General features: G+C 37.0%; 1 protein-coding gene across 5 annotated transcripts in view; it reads right to left on the reverse strand.

Moving 5' to 3' along the window:
* The window catches only part of LOC147571150 (cullin-4B-like), a 139,201-nt gene that overhangs the window by 99,857 nt on the left and 23,574 nt on the right, over positions 1 to 15,770 (reverse strand). For all 5 annotated transcript variants that reach the window (XM_086696561.1, XM_086696560.1, XM_086696558.1 and 2 more), the window contains one exon: positions 12,972 to 13,090. In XM_086696561.1, the coding sequence (XP_086552687.1) occupies positions 12,972 to 13,090 (119 nt within the window). The remainder of the gene's footprint in view (positions 1 to 12,971; positions 13,091 to 15,770) is intronic.

A 15,770-nucleotide genomic window follows, 5' to 3' on the forward strand; every position in this document is an offset into this window, starting at 1 on the left:
CTACAAGAGATCCTAAGAGGGTAAGTGAAATGCGGCAAGGACCACAAAGGACCAGAGACACCACCACAAGCATGAAACCTACCAATAACACAATGACTCTAAACCCATATCTTTCAAAAATAACACTGAATGTGAATGGAAACACACAGGGTATCAGAATGCTTGGAAAAAAAAAACAAAAAAACAAAAAAACAAGACCCATCTATTTGCTATCTACAAGAGACTCATTTCAGGCCTGAGGACACCTTCAGATTGAAGTGACATTGAAAGATGGAGAACTATCATGCTACTGGAAGTCAAAAGAAAGCTTGAGTAGCCATACTTATATCAGAAAAAACTAGACATTAAATTAAAACCTGTAAGAAGAAATGAAGAAGGGCATTATATAATAATTACAGGGTCTATACATAAGGAAGAGCTAACAATTATAAATGTCTATGCACCACATTCTGGAGCCCCCAAATATCTAAAACAATGAATCACAAACATAAGCAAGCTTATTGATAAGAATGTGATAATGGCAGGGGGAGTTTAATACCCCACATACAACAAAGGATTGATCATCTACACAGGATCAAAAGGAAAAAAGGGCCCTGAATGATCCATTGGACCAGACGGACTTGACAGATATATTTAGAACTCTGCATTCCAAAGCAACAGAATATACTTTCTTCTCGAGTGCACATGGAACTTTCTCCAAGATACATCACATACTGGGTCACAACACAGTCCTTAATAAGTATAAAGATCATACCATGCACACTTTCGGGTCATAATGCTAGGAAACTTGAAATCAACCATAAGAAAAAGTCTGGAAAACCACCAAAAGCATGGAGGTCAAGGAACACCCTACTAAAGAATCAATGGGTCAACCAGGCAATTAGAGAAGGAACTGAAAAATATATGGAAACAAATGAAAATGAAAATACAACAATCCAAATGCTCTGGGATGCAGTGAAGGCAGTCCTGAGAGGAAAATACATTGCAATCCAGGCCTATCTCAAGAAACAGGAAAAATCCCAAATACAAAACCTAACAGCATACCTAAAGAAACAAGAAGCAGAACAGCAAAGGCACTCCAAACCCCGCAGAAGAAGAGAAATAATAAATATCAGAGCAGAAATAAACAATATAGAACCTAAAAAACTGTAGAGCAGATCAATGCAAACAAGAGTTGTTTGTTTTTTGGAAAAAGAAACAAAATTGACAAACCTCTAGCCAGGCTTCTCAAAAAGAAAAGGGAGATGACCCAAATAGAGAAAATCATGAATGAAAATGGAATTATGACAACCAATCCCTCAGAAATACAAGCAATTATCAGGGAATACTATGAAAAATGATATGCCAACAAACTGGATACCCTGGAAGAAATGGACATATTCCTAAGCACCCACACACTTCCAACACTGAAACAGGAAGAAATAGAAAACTTGAACAGACCCGTAACCAGCAAAGAAATTGAATCAGTTATCAAAAATCTCCCAGCAAATAAGAGTCCAGGACCAGATGGCTTCCCAGGGGAATTCTACAAGACGTTTAAAGCAGAGATAATATACATCCTTCTCAAGCTGTTCCAAAAAATAGAAAGGGAAGGAAAACTTCCAGACTCATTCTATGAAGCCAGCATTACTCTGATTCCCACATGAGACAGAGATCCAGCAAAAACAAAACAAAACAAAAGAAAACAAAACAAAACAAAACAAAACTACAGGCTAATATCCCTGATGAATATGGATGCACAAATTCTCAACAAGATACTAGCAAATCAAATTCTACAGTATATAAAAATAATTATTCACCATGATCAACTGGAATTCATTCCTGGGCTGCAGGGCTGGTTGACATTCGCGTATCAATCAATGTGATACATCACATTAACAAAAGAAAACAAAAGAACCACATGATCCTGTCAACCAATGTAGAAAAAGCATCTGACAAAATTCAGCATCCTTTCTAAATAAAAACCCTCGGAAATGGCAGGATAGAAGGAACATACTTAAACATCATTAAAGCCATTTATGAAAAGCCCACAGCTAATATCATCCTCAATGGGGAAACACTGAGAGGTTTCCCCCTGAGATCAGTAACAGGACAGGGATGTTCACCCTCACCGCTGTTATTTAACGTAGTGTTGGAAGTTGTAGCATCAGCAATCAGACAACAAAAGGAAACCAAAGGCATCAAAAGTGGCAAAGTTAAAGTCAAGCTTTCACTTTTGCAGATGACATAATACTCTACATGGAAAACCCAAGAGACTCCACCAAAGGCTGCTAGAATGGATACATGAATTCAGCAAAGTCGCAGGATACAAAATCGATGTACAGACATCAAGTGCATTTTTATACACCAATAATTAACCAACATAAAGAGAAATAAAGAAACTGAACCCATTCACAATTGCACCAAGAATCATAAAATACCTAGGAATAAACCTAACCAAAGATGTAAAAGACGTGTATGCTGAAAACTATTGAAAGCTGATGAAGGAAACTGAAGAAGATACAAAGAAATGGAAACCATTCCGAGCTCATGGATTCGCAGAATACATATTGTTGAAATGCCAATACTACCCAAAGCAATACTACCCAAAGCAATCTACGCATTCAATGCAATCCCAATCCCAATCAAAATTCTTCTCGAAGCTAGAATAAGGAATCCTAAAATTTGTACGGAACCATAAAAGACCCCAAACAGCCAAAGTAATATTGAAGAAGAAGACTGAAGCGGGAGGCATCACAATCCCAGACTTTCGCCTCTACAAAGCTGTAATCGTCAAGACAGTATGGTATTGGCACAAAAACAGACACATAGACCAAGGAAATAGAATAGAAATCCCAGACCTGGACCCACAAATGCATGCTCAACTAATCTTTGACAAAGCAGGGAAGAATATCCAATGAAAAACAGACGGTCTCTCTAACAAATCGTGCTGGGAGAACTGGACAGAAACATGCAGAAGAATTAAACTAGACCATTTTCTTACACCATTCACAAAAATAAACTCAAAATGGGTGGAGGACCTGACTGTGAGACAGGAAACCATCAAAACCTTAGAGGAGAAAGCAGGAAAAAAAACCTCTCTGACCTCAGCTGCAACAATTTCTTACTCAACGCATCTCAAAAGGCAAGGGAATTAAAAGCAAAAATGAACTATTGGGACCTCGTGTAGACAGAGCGCTTCTGCACTTCAAAGGAAACAATCAACAAAAATAGAAGGCAACCAACGGAATGGGAAAAGATATTTATAATGACGTATCGGACAAAGGGCTAGTACCCAAAATCTATAATGAACTCACCAGACTCCATACCTGGAAAACAAATAATCCAGTGAAGAAATGAGCAGAAGACATGAATAGACACTTTTCTAAAGAAGACATCCATGTGGCCAACAGGCACATGAAAAGACGCTCAACATGACTCCTCACCAGGGAAATACAAATCAAAACCACACTCAGATACCACCTCTCTCCAGTCAGAGTGGCTAAAATGAGCAAATCAGGAGACTACAGATGCTGGAGAGGATGTGGAGAAATGGGAACTCTCTTGCACTGTTGGTGGGAATGCAAACTGGTGTAGCTGCTCTGGAAAACAGTGTGGAGGTTCCTCAAAAAATTAAAAACAGAACTACCCTATGACCCAACAATAGCACTGCTAGGAATTTACCCAAGGGTTACAGGAGTAATGATGCATAGGGGCACTTGTACCCCAACGTTTATAGCAGCACTTTCAACAATAGCCGCATTATGGAAAGAGCCTAAGTGTCCATCAACTGACAAATGGATAAAGAAGATGTGGTTTATATATACAATGGGATACTACTTGGCAATGAGAAAGAATGAAATCTGGCCATTTGTGGCAAGGTGGATGGAGCTGGAGAGTATTATGCTAAGTGAAATAAAGTCAGGCAGAGAAAGACAAACACCATTATGTTTCACTCATATGTGGATCCTGAGAAACTTAACAGAAGACCATGGGTGATGAGAAGGAGCAAAAAAAGTTACAGGGAGGGAAGCAGGGAAACCATGAGACTCTTAAATACTGAGAACAATCTGAGGGTTGATTGGGGGTGGGGGAGAGGGGAAAGTGGGTCATGGGCATTGACGAGGGCACCTGTTGGGATGAGCACTGGTACTGTACAGATATCAATTTAAAAATAAATTGTATACATATGTATAAATGAATATAATTATATATGTATGTATAAATAAATATAAATGTGTAAAAATATATATTTATTTTATACATAAATATATATTCACAAATACATAAAATATAAAGAGAATTCATAAATTATATATTTATAAATAGAATTCAAGTTATATATATAACTTGAGAGAGAGGGAGAGAATCAAAGGGTTAACCTAGAAATTCACGACCAAATTAAAAAGCAAATTAAAAAGTATATGGAAGCCTAAGTACATGAAAAGACAACAGTTCAAAATTCTGGGATGCAGGAAGCACATAGCAATTCAAACATTCCTAAAGACGGAAGAAACATCTCAAAAACACCTTATACCTAAAGGAGTTGGCTAAAAGAAATAATGCTCAAAATCCAGCACAGGAAGAGACATAATAAAGATTAGAGCAGAAATCAATGGTACTGAAATAACAAAAAAAGTACAACAGATCAACAAAACCAGGAACTGGTTCTCTGAAAGAATTAACACAACTGATAAAGCCCAGACTGGTCAAAAAGAAAACAGAAAGGACCCAAATACATAAAGTCACAAATAAAAGAGGAGAGATCAAAATCACAAATGAAAGAGGAGGTATCACAACCAACACCACAGACACGCAAATAATAATTAGTGACTATTATAAGAAATTATATGCCAACAAATTGGGCAATCTGGAAAAAAATGGACAAATTCCAATAAAGACACAAACTAACAACACTGAAAGAGCAATAGAAAATTTGAACCAAATCATACCCAGTAAAGACACTGAGTAAGTAATAAAAAATCTCCCAAAAAACCGGAAGTCCAAAGACAGATGGCTTCCCAAGGGCATGCTACCAACATTTCAAGAAGAGTTAATACGGAAAACGTCCATATGCATTCTATGAATCCAGCATCACCTAGATTTTAAAACCCTAAAAAACAAAAAACACTAAAAAGGAAAACTACAGATTAATTTCCCTGACGAACATGGGTGCAAAAACTCTCAACACGACACTAGGAAAACAAATGCAATAACACATTAAAAGAACTATTCACCATGATCGAGTGGAATTTATTCCTGGACTGCAAGACTGGCTCACTATCTGCAATTATCTCAATGTGATACACTCCATCAAAAAGGGAAAGGATAAGAACTACATGATCCTCTCAACAGATGCAGAAAAAGCGTTTGACCAAATACAACATCTTTTCTTAATGAAAACTCAAAAGAAAGCAGAGACAGAATTAACATTCCTCAACAATCTAAAGGCCATAAACAAAATATCCACACCTATTATCATCCTCAATGGGGAAGAACTTAGGGTATTCCCCCTAAAGTCAGGAACATGACAGGGATGTCAGCTCTCACCACTGTTGTTCAATACAGTGTTGGAAGTGCAAGCCTCAGCAATCAGACAACAGAAAAGAACAGACGGCATACAAACTGGCAAGAAAGAAGTCAAAATTCACTTTCACAGATTACATGACACTCTATGTGGAACTCTTGAAAATCTCCACCAAAAAATGTTACAACTGACTGGAATTAAGCACAGATGCCAGATATAAGTCAACGCAAAGAAACTGGCTGTATTTCTATACACCAATAATAAAGCAGAAGAGAAATCAAGGAATCAATCCCATATACAACTGCACCAGAAACCATAAAATACCTAGTAATAAACCAAACCAAATAGGTAAAATATCCAACATGATGAAAAGTATAGGAAGTTGATGAAAAGAAACAGAAAACACAAAGAAATGGAAAAATATTCCATGCTCCTGAAGTGAGAAAACAAATGTTGTTAAAATGTCGATTCTACCCAAAGCAATCTACGCAGTCAATTCAATCCCTATCAAACTAACCCCAGAAACATTCAGAGAGCTAGAACAGACAATTCTAAAATGTTTACAGGACCAGAAAAGACCCCAAATAATCAAAGTAATGTTGAAAAAGAAAACCAAAACTAGACGTATCACAACTCTGGACTTCAAGGTATACTGCCAAGCTGTAATCATCAATACAGTATGGTACTGCACAAACACAGACACACGGATCAATGGAGTAGAAAAGAAAACCCATAAGCGGACCCATAAATGTATGGCTAACTAATCTTTTACAAACAGGAAATTGTATCCAATGGAAAAAAGACAGTCTTTTCAGCAAATGGTGTTGGGAAAACTGGACAGCAACATTCAGAAGGATGAACCTGGACCTCTCTCTTACTGTAAATACATGAAAATGAACTCAAGTGGATGAAAGACCCAAATGTTAGACAGGAAGCCATCAAATCCTAGAAGAAAACGCAGGCAACAACCATTCTGACCTTGGCTGCATCAACTTCTTAGATATTTTTCCAGAGGCAAGGGAAACAAAAACAAAGCTGAACTACTGGACCTCACGAAGATAAAAATCTTCTCCACAGCGAGGGAAACAATCAACAAAACTGTAAGGAACACAGTGGAATGGAAGAAGATATTTGCAAAGGACAGAAAGGGTAATATCTAAAATGTATAAACAACATCAAACTCAACACCAAAAAAACAAATAATCCAGGGAAGAAATGGGCGAAGGACATGACAAAAGACACTTTCCCAAAGAGGCCATCCAGATGGCCCCTCCGTTTGGGAGGGGTTTGTTCTGGGAGTTTTCTGGTCAATGTCTGGGATATTTAGGATTATTTGATAATTATTTAGTTGTGTTCCTGTGTTGATGGGAGCCTGAAATAAATAAATAAATAAATAAATAAATAAATAAATAAATAAATAAATAAATAAGTAACTAAATATATTTAAATATATATAAATATATTTAATACTGAAATATAAATAATACATTAAATAAAGAAGTAACTTAAAAATGAATAAGTAACTTACAAAAAGAAGAAAATCCTGCCATTTGCAAAAAACGGATGAACCTGGAAGATATATGCTAAGTTAAATAAGCCAGAGACATAAAGAAAAATACTTTACGGTATCATGTATATGTGGAACCTCACTAAAAAATAGAGCTCAAAGAAATACAGAGTAGAACGGTGATTTCCAGAAGTTGGAGTTGGAGGAAATGTAGAGATGTTGGTCAAAGAGTAAACAATTTCACAACAACAAATTAGATAACCTAGATGGACAGGGACCCATTTTGAGAAGCACAAAATCTACCAAAGTGGAAAAAGGAAATAAGCTAAACAGACCTAAAGTAAGAGATTAGTCAGTTAAAAAAAAAAAAAAAAAAAAAAAAACAACTGTAATCAAAGGAAAGCACAGGATATGCAGATGCCTTTTTCCTCCAAATACAAAAAAGACATAAGAAAAAATGAATTCCAATACATCTTCAACCTTTTCAACAAATGGAAGAAAAGGGAAAACAGCACCATGGCAATAAAATATGTTACACCTCCGTAGAAAAGAGTCTAACGATTATTCAATTACAATGTAACATAGCAATTCCACTTTTTAGACTGTGACAGAACAATTCCATTTCCAGGTATGCACAGAAAACACCATTTATTCAAACAATATCAAGAGATATTTGTAGATCTCACATAAATACAAAAGCTCCTAAGAACCTATTCCCAGTCTTGGAGGAAGACAGAAGCAGAGCAGGAGGACCTCAGGCTCCCATCAACACAGGAACACAACGAGATAATTATCAAATAATCCTAAATATCCCAGACACTGACCTGAAAACTCACAGAACAAACTCCACAACTAGAGGGAGAGAAGAGGCCACACTGAGTAAGGAGGAAAGTGCAGAGATGTGGTTTAGGGTAGACATGGAAAGAGGGTGCTACAGACGTCCTGGTCACAGAGAAGAATGAGAGAATGGAGCTGCAGAGGAAGACTCCCAAAACCACTGTCTGGGAAAATGAGGGTCTGAATTTTCTGAGTTCTTGCAACCAATGGGGCTCAAATATTAAAGGTCAGAGCAGCTGGCTGAGATGGGGCCCAGGGGTACTGCACTGCTCCTGGAGAAAGTACAGGCAAACAACTTGCAGGTAGATGGCATGGAAACAATGATTAGAAGGTCACCTGAGGCATGGGGAGGGGGGGCGCGGGCATTATTCAGTCACTGAATGGATAAAGAAATTGTGGTTTGTATACACAATGGAATACTACGAGGCAATGACAAAGAAAGAAATATGGCCTTTTGTAGCAACATGGATGGAAGTGGAGAGTGTTATGCTGAGTGAAATAAGTCATACAGAGAAAGACAGATACCATATGTTTTCACTCTTATGTGGATCCTGAGAAACTTAACAAAAGACCACGGGGGAGGGGACGAAATAAAAAAGAGGTTAGAGAGGGAGGGAGCCAAAACATAAGAGACTCTTAAAAACTGCGAACAAACCGAGGGTTGATGGGGGATGGGAGGGAGGGGGTGGTGGGAGGGAGGGAAGGGTGGGTGATGGGTATTGAGTATGAGTCCTGGGTGTTGTATGGAAACCAATTTGACAACAAATTCATATTAAAAAAATACAAAAATAAAAGAGTTAATACCTATTCTTCTCAAACTATTCCAAAACAAAGAAAAGGAAGGATAACTTCCAAACTCATACTATGAGACCAGCTTTATCTTGATTCCAAATAAGAGGAAGACTACACTGAGAAAGAACTACAGGCCACACCCCTGATGGACATGGATGCAAAACTTAGCAATAAAATACTAGCAAATATAATCCAACAATTTATTAAAATAATCATTCACCAGATTATTCCTGGGTTTCAAGGTTGGCTCAATATTCCCAAATCTACATGACACTCCACATTAATAAAGAAAAGGATAAGAACCATATAATCATCTCAACAGATACAGAAAAGCATTTGCCAAAAAAAAAAAATCCACTCATGATAAAAATCCTTAATAAGACTATTTACAGGGAATATACTTCAACATAAAAAAGGACAATTGTGGGGGCGCCTGGGTGGCACAGTCGGTTAAGCGTCCGACTTCAGCCAGGTCACGATCTCGCGGTCCGTGAGTTCGAGCCCCGCGTCAGGCTCTGGGCTGATGGCTCGGAGCCTGGAGCCTGTTTCCGATTCTGTGTCTCCCTCTCTCTCTGCCCCTCCCCCGTTCATGCTCTGTCTCTTTCTGTCCCAAAAATAAATAAACGTTGGAAAAAAAAAAAAAAGAAAAAAAAAAGGACAATTGTGAAAAACACATAGCTAGCATCATCCTCAATGAAGAAAAACTGACAGGTTTCCCTTTACAAGACAGCGATGTCCACTCTCCACTAATGTTATTTAGCACGGTATTAAAAGTCATACCCTCAGTAATCAAAAGGAAAGAAAAAAAAGAAAGAAAGAAAGAGAGAAAGAGAGAAAGAGAGAAAGAGAGAAAGAGAGAGAGAGAGAGAGAGAGAGAGGGAGGGAGGGGGGGAGAGAGAGAGAGAGAAAGAGTGAGAAAGAAAGAAAGAAAGAAAGAAAGAAAGAAAGAAAGAAAGAAAGAAAGAGAGAGAGAGAGAGAGAGAGAGAGAGAGAGAGAGAGAGAAAGAAAGAAAGAAAGAAAGAAAGGAGAGGGAGAGAGAAATAAAAGGCATCCAAATCAGCAAGGAAAAAGACAAACTTTCTCTATTTGCAGGTGACATGATAACTCTACAAAACCCAAAACATTCCACCAAAAACTGCTAAAACTGATACATGAATTCCGTAAAGTCACAAGATACAAATCAATGTACATAAATCTATTGCATTTCTATACACCAATAATGAAACAACATAAACAGAAATTAAGGAGGAAGCACTCCCATTTGCAATTGCAGTAAGATACCTAGGAATATACCTAACCAAAGAGGTGAAAGACCTGTGCTCTGAAAACTATAAAACACTGATGAAAGAAATCAAAGATAATACCAAAAAATGGGAAAAAATCCCATGCTCATGGATTGGAAGAACACATATTGTTAAAATGTCTATACTACCCAGAGAAATCTACACATTTAAAGTATTCCCTATGAAAGTACCACTAGCACTTTTCACAGTGCTGAAACAAACAATCCTAAAAAGAATGGAACCACAAAAGACCCTGAAGAGCCAAAGCCACTTTGAAAAAGAAAAGGAAAGCTAAAGACATCACAATTCCAGACATCAAGTTATACTGCAAAGCTGTAGAGATTAAAAAGTATGGAACTGGAACAAAAATAGCCACAAAGATTGTGGAGTAGAACAGAAACCCCAGAAGTGAATGCATAATTATATGGTCAATGGACTGTCCACAAAGAAGGCAAGAATCATGAATTAGTCTCTTCAACAGATGGTATTGGGAAAACTGGATATCAACATAAGAAGGATTGAAACTGGACCACTTTCTCACACCAGGTACATAAATAAATTCAAAATGGATGAAAGACCTAAACGTGAGACATGAAGCCATTAGGATCCTAGAAGATGGCACAGGCAGTAACCTCTTTGACATTAGCCTTAGCAAATTTTTTTCTAGAATGTCTTCTGAGGTAAGGTAAGAAAAGCAGAAATAAACTATTGGGAGCACCTAAAAATAAAAAGCTTCTGCACGGTGAAGGAAACAATCAATAAAACTTGAGAGCAACCTACTGGAATAGAGAAACTATCTAAAAACGACAGAACTGTTAAAGGGTAGTATATAAAGACGTTAAAACTGAAGAGCAAAACATGGATAATCCAACTACAAATGGCAGAAAATATAAACAGACATTCTTCCAAAGACAGTAGAGGGCCAAAAGCTCAACATCAGTCATCATGAGAGAAATACAAATCAAAGCTACAATGAGCTATCACCTCACACCTGTCAGAAGGGATAAAATCAACAACACAAGAAACCCTAGGTATTTCTGATGATATGGAGAAAGAGGAAGAACTGTCTTGCACTGTTAGTGGGAATGCAAAGTGGTGAAGCCACTCTAGGAAACAGTATGCAGATTCTCAAAAAGGTAAAAATAGACTATATAACCCAGCAACTGCACTACTGGGTACCTACGCAAACAATACAAAAACACTATTTCAAAATGATGCATGCACCCCAATGTTTACACCATTTATTATTACTATTATTATGATGATGATTATGATTATTATTTATAACAGCCAAAATATGGAAACTGTCCATATGTTCACCAACTTCAAGTAAAAAAGTAGTTGTATACGTAGGGAAGCATGGGTGGCTCAGTCGGTTACACATCGGACTTTGTCTCAGGTCATGATTTCGCAATTTGTGAGTTCAAGCCCTGCATCAGGCTCTGTGCTGACAGCTCAGAGGCTGGAGCCCGCTTCAGATTCTGTCTCCCTCTCTCTCCGCCCCTCCCCAACTTGTGTTCTCTCTCTCAAAAATAAACATTAAAAAATTAAAATAATTTAATTTAATTTAATTTTTAAAAAAATTTAAATTTTAAATTTAAAAAGAATTTAAAAAATTAAAAGAATGTAGTGATCTACATACAAAATGGAATATAAGCCATAAAAAAGAATAAAATCTTGCCATTTGTAATGACATGTTTGGAGCTAGAAGCAAAATAAGTTAGTCAGAGAAAGGGAAATACCACATGATTTCAACCATATGTAGAACTTAACAAACTAAACAAATGAGCAAAGGCAGAAATGAAAGAGAAACAGACTGGAAATAGATTTCTAACTCTAGAGAATAGAAAAGAGGTGGTAAGGGAGGTAGGTATGGCTTAAATAGGTGATGGGCATTAGAAAGGTACTTGTGATGAGCACATGTATCGTACAGAAGGACTGAATCTCTATACTGTACACCTGACACTAATATTATAGTGTATGCGAACTACCTGGAAGTTATATAAAACTTTAAATTAAGAACAATTCCCAATACCTGTCCCCCCCCCCCCCCCCCGCCCCATAGTAAAGGTGGGAATCAAAAGGTGGAAACAATCCAAGTGTGCATCCAGTTACAAACTGATGAACAAAATGTAGTACAGATATACAGTGGAATGTTATTTTGACACTAAAAATGATAAAAGACTCCTATAACATTGATGAAAGATCATCCTATGTAAAGGAATGCAGAAACAAAAACCCACATATCACACGATTTAATTGCTAGGAAATAACCAAAACAGAAAAATCAGTATTCACAGAAAGTTGATTAGTAATTGCCAAAGCCTCCAGGGAGAAGGTAAGTAATGTGACTGCTCAATGTGTACTAGGATTCTGTAAAAAGTCATGAACATATTCCAGAGCTAAATAGGGAGGATGCTTGTGGAAACCAGCAACGCTTACGCAGCTGCTCCTTTCATTTCCCCTGTTAGCCTCTGGCATCTATTAAGCTACTTTCTGTCTGTCTCTACGTCTATTGTTTGTATCTATGAATTAACTAAATTTCACCCAATTTCCTATCTCTAAATGGTTAAAATAATAAATTTCATGTTAGTCGACCACTTACAAAGTATTAGTTAATTACTCACTGAAAGACATTGAACTTACGAGGACACTCGGCTGGTGACGACTCTCTCCCCGCTGTTTCTCTGAGACAATTTATGCTTACAGACTTTTTCAATAACAAATTCTTGTTTTGAAACAGAAGAGTAGAAATTTAAGGTGGTAAAAGAAATGTGAGGCACCAAAAGAAAATGTTACAGCAATAAATAATGTCCCCACTCTTCCCCTTCAAAAAGCAAGTATTATTTGGGGGAGAAAGACTTTACATATACAGAGAAATAAGAGTTTCAAGAAGGCTTAGAACATAGATTCTTCATCAATTTCAAGCTAAACATGTCTTAAAGATAGAAAGTTCTAAATTAAAAACAATACATCATTAAAGGGGGAAAAATTAGCCACATATAATCTAAATTACTTAATGCAGCATCTTCTTTAAATAAATACCTTGATATACTCAATCCAATGCTGGAGAAGAACTTGAAATCCACATTCTATCCTACTATATACTTGGTAGACTAAAGACAAATCCTCAATTCTGTTTTCATCAAGAAGAAAGTTTAAGCCTGAATATTAGAAACATGAAAGCAAAATTAGCAATACAAATACCCACCTCAGATATACGTTAAATGATACATTAATTTGAGATTGTTACATTCAAGACATTTACTATGGATTAAAAATGCTACAGTCCTAAACTTTGCAAGTAAGTGTAGTATCAGTAAGTGTTTATTAAGAAATAATTAGATGGATGGCAGAAAAAAGAGTGTAATTTATTCCTCTGGACTATTTGTTTTTCCACTGTCACAATGCTGTCTTGTAACACACTGTGTATTTCGTATTATTGCCGCAAAACATACATCACATAAATTTATAGTAAGTAAGTCTGTAATATAGATATTACTGTGCATGAATTAGAAAATTACACATTGTAAACAGAACTTTAATTAGAAACATTAAATATGATAAGTGCCAGATACTGATTTTTACATAAGAACAGGAAGGTATACAATATACCGAAATATACGGACACATATAATCATTCGATAAATAAATAAACAAGCATAAAAGCCCCAGAATGCCAAAGACATATGGCAGTATATTTGCTTCTAAAAAGCCACGTGTTCAGCATCAGAATACATCAATATCAACATGTTGCTTTTCTCTATTCAACATTACCTGAAGAACCCTCACCGTCCAAAGAAACTTTCTGCCAACTCTATCCTAGAAATATATATACCATACAGAACATATAAAATAAAGAAACTAAGGTTAATAAAATATCATAATTTACTAGTATCTGCCAATTTATAAATTAATAACTTTTCAGCATTCCTCAACTTCGGTGATCTAAAATCTATGCTATTGCAGTTCACCTCTCACTTCCCAGTAACTGTGGTGATAAATTCCTACATTTTAATCAATCCATACTACCAGTTTACCATTTATTATTATGGTTTACGTGAAGTATAAATCGTTTTCTGTTCAAATTTAAATTCGTTATAAAAACAGAAGATGAAAAAAGCTATGAACAGATGACATACTCGGTTGTAGATTTTTTTACTGGCATTTCTAAGCATTAAAACTGTAACGGTGAACTGAAAACTGTCAATCATTAAAAAGTTGTTCTAAACTGCACAGGGGCAATGACTGCACATTGTCATTAATATACTAAAAACCAATCAAATATGTTTGTTAAAACAGATAGATTTTATGGCATGTAAATTATATAACAATGTTTTAAAGAGATTAGGACTTTGGGTAGTGAAGTATTTCTTAAATCCAAAGATAGGACTTGAACAGAAAAATATCTTAGTTTTCTACATTCGGGGCCTCATTATGTACAAACCTCTATTTTCAATTTACATTATAAAATATTATTGTTGAGATGAACACTGAACCATCCTACACACCTAGAAAACTGATTGGAGGATTAACACAACACTCTGCACAACCTGAACCACAGAATTCAGCAGGAATTCACCCCAAAAGAAAGAGCACGAAGAAACGACAGCCAGGGATTTAACCAACACAGATACAAGCAAGATGTCTGAACCAGAATTTAGAATCACGATAATAAGAATACTGGCTGGGGTCCAAAACAGACTACAATCCCTTTGTGCAGAGAAAAAAGAAGTAAAAAATAGCCAGAGTTAAATTAAAAATGCTATAACCGAGCTGTGATCACGGATGGATGCAGGGGCAGCAAGCATGGATGAGGCAGAAAAGAGAATCAGCGATATAGACGACAAATTTACAGAGAATAAGAAAGCAGAGAAAAAGAGGGAGATTAAGGCAAAAAAGCACGATTTAAGAATTAGAGAAATCACTGATGCATTAAAAAGTAACGACATCAGATTCATAGGGGTCCCAGAGGAGGAAGAGAGAGAAACAGGGGTAGGAGGGTTAAGTGAGCAAATCACAGCAGAAAACTTTGCTAACCTGGGGAAAGACACAGACATCAAAATCCAGGAAGCACAGAGGACCCCCATGAGAGTCAATAAAAACTGACCCTCGGGGCGCCTGGGTGGCGCAGTCGGTTAAGCGTCCGACTTCAGCCAGGTCACGATCTCGCGGTCCGTGAGTTCGAGCCCCGCGTCAGGCTCTGGGCTGATGGCTCGGAGCCTGGAGCCTGCTTCCGATTCTGTGTCTCCCTCTCTCTCTGCCCCTCCCCTGCTCATGCTCTGTCTCTCTCTGTCCCAAAAATAAACAAAAAACGTTGAAAAAAAAATTTTTTTTAAAAACTGACCCTCAACAACGCATATCATAGTCAAATTCACAAAACAGTCAGGCAAGGACAGACTCATCAAAGCAGCAAGGGAAAAAGGTCCCTAAACTATAAGGGAAGACAGAACAGCTTTGCAGCAGACCTATCCACAGAAACTTGGCAGGCCAGAAAGGAGTGGCAGGATATTTTAATGTGCTGAATCAGAAAAATAGACAGCCAAGAATTCTTTATCCAGCAAGATGGTCATTCTAAATAGAAGGAAAGATAAAGATTCCCAGACAAACAAAAATTAAAGGAGCTTGTGTCCACTAAACAAGCCCTGCAAAAAAATTTAAGGGGGACTCTCCGAGTGGAGAAAAGATGAAAAAAAATGTATGTATACACACACACACACACACACACACACACACACACACACACACATATACATATACACACACATATACATATATGTATACATATATACAAATATATATACACACACACGCACACATACATATGCACCCACCTACCTACCT

This window comes from Puma concolor, unplaced genomic scaffold (genome assembly GCF_028749965.1).
Source record: "Puma concolor isolate L17-30 unplaced genomic scaffold, mPumCon1.1.hap2 unalloc_scaffold_5, whole genome shotgun sequence".
NCBI classification, from domain to species: domain Eukaryota; kingdom Metazoa; phylum Chordata; class Mammalia; order Carnivora; family Felidae; genus Puma; species Puma concolor.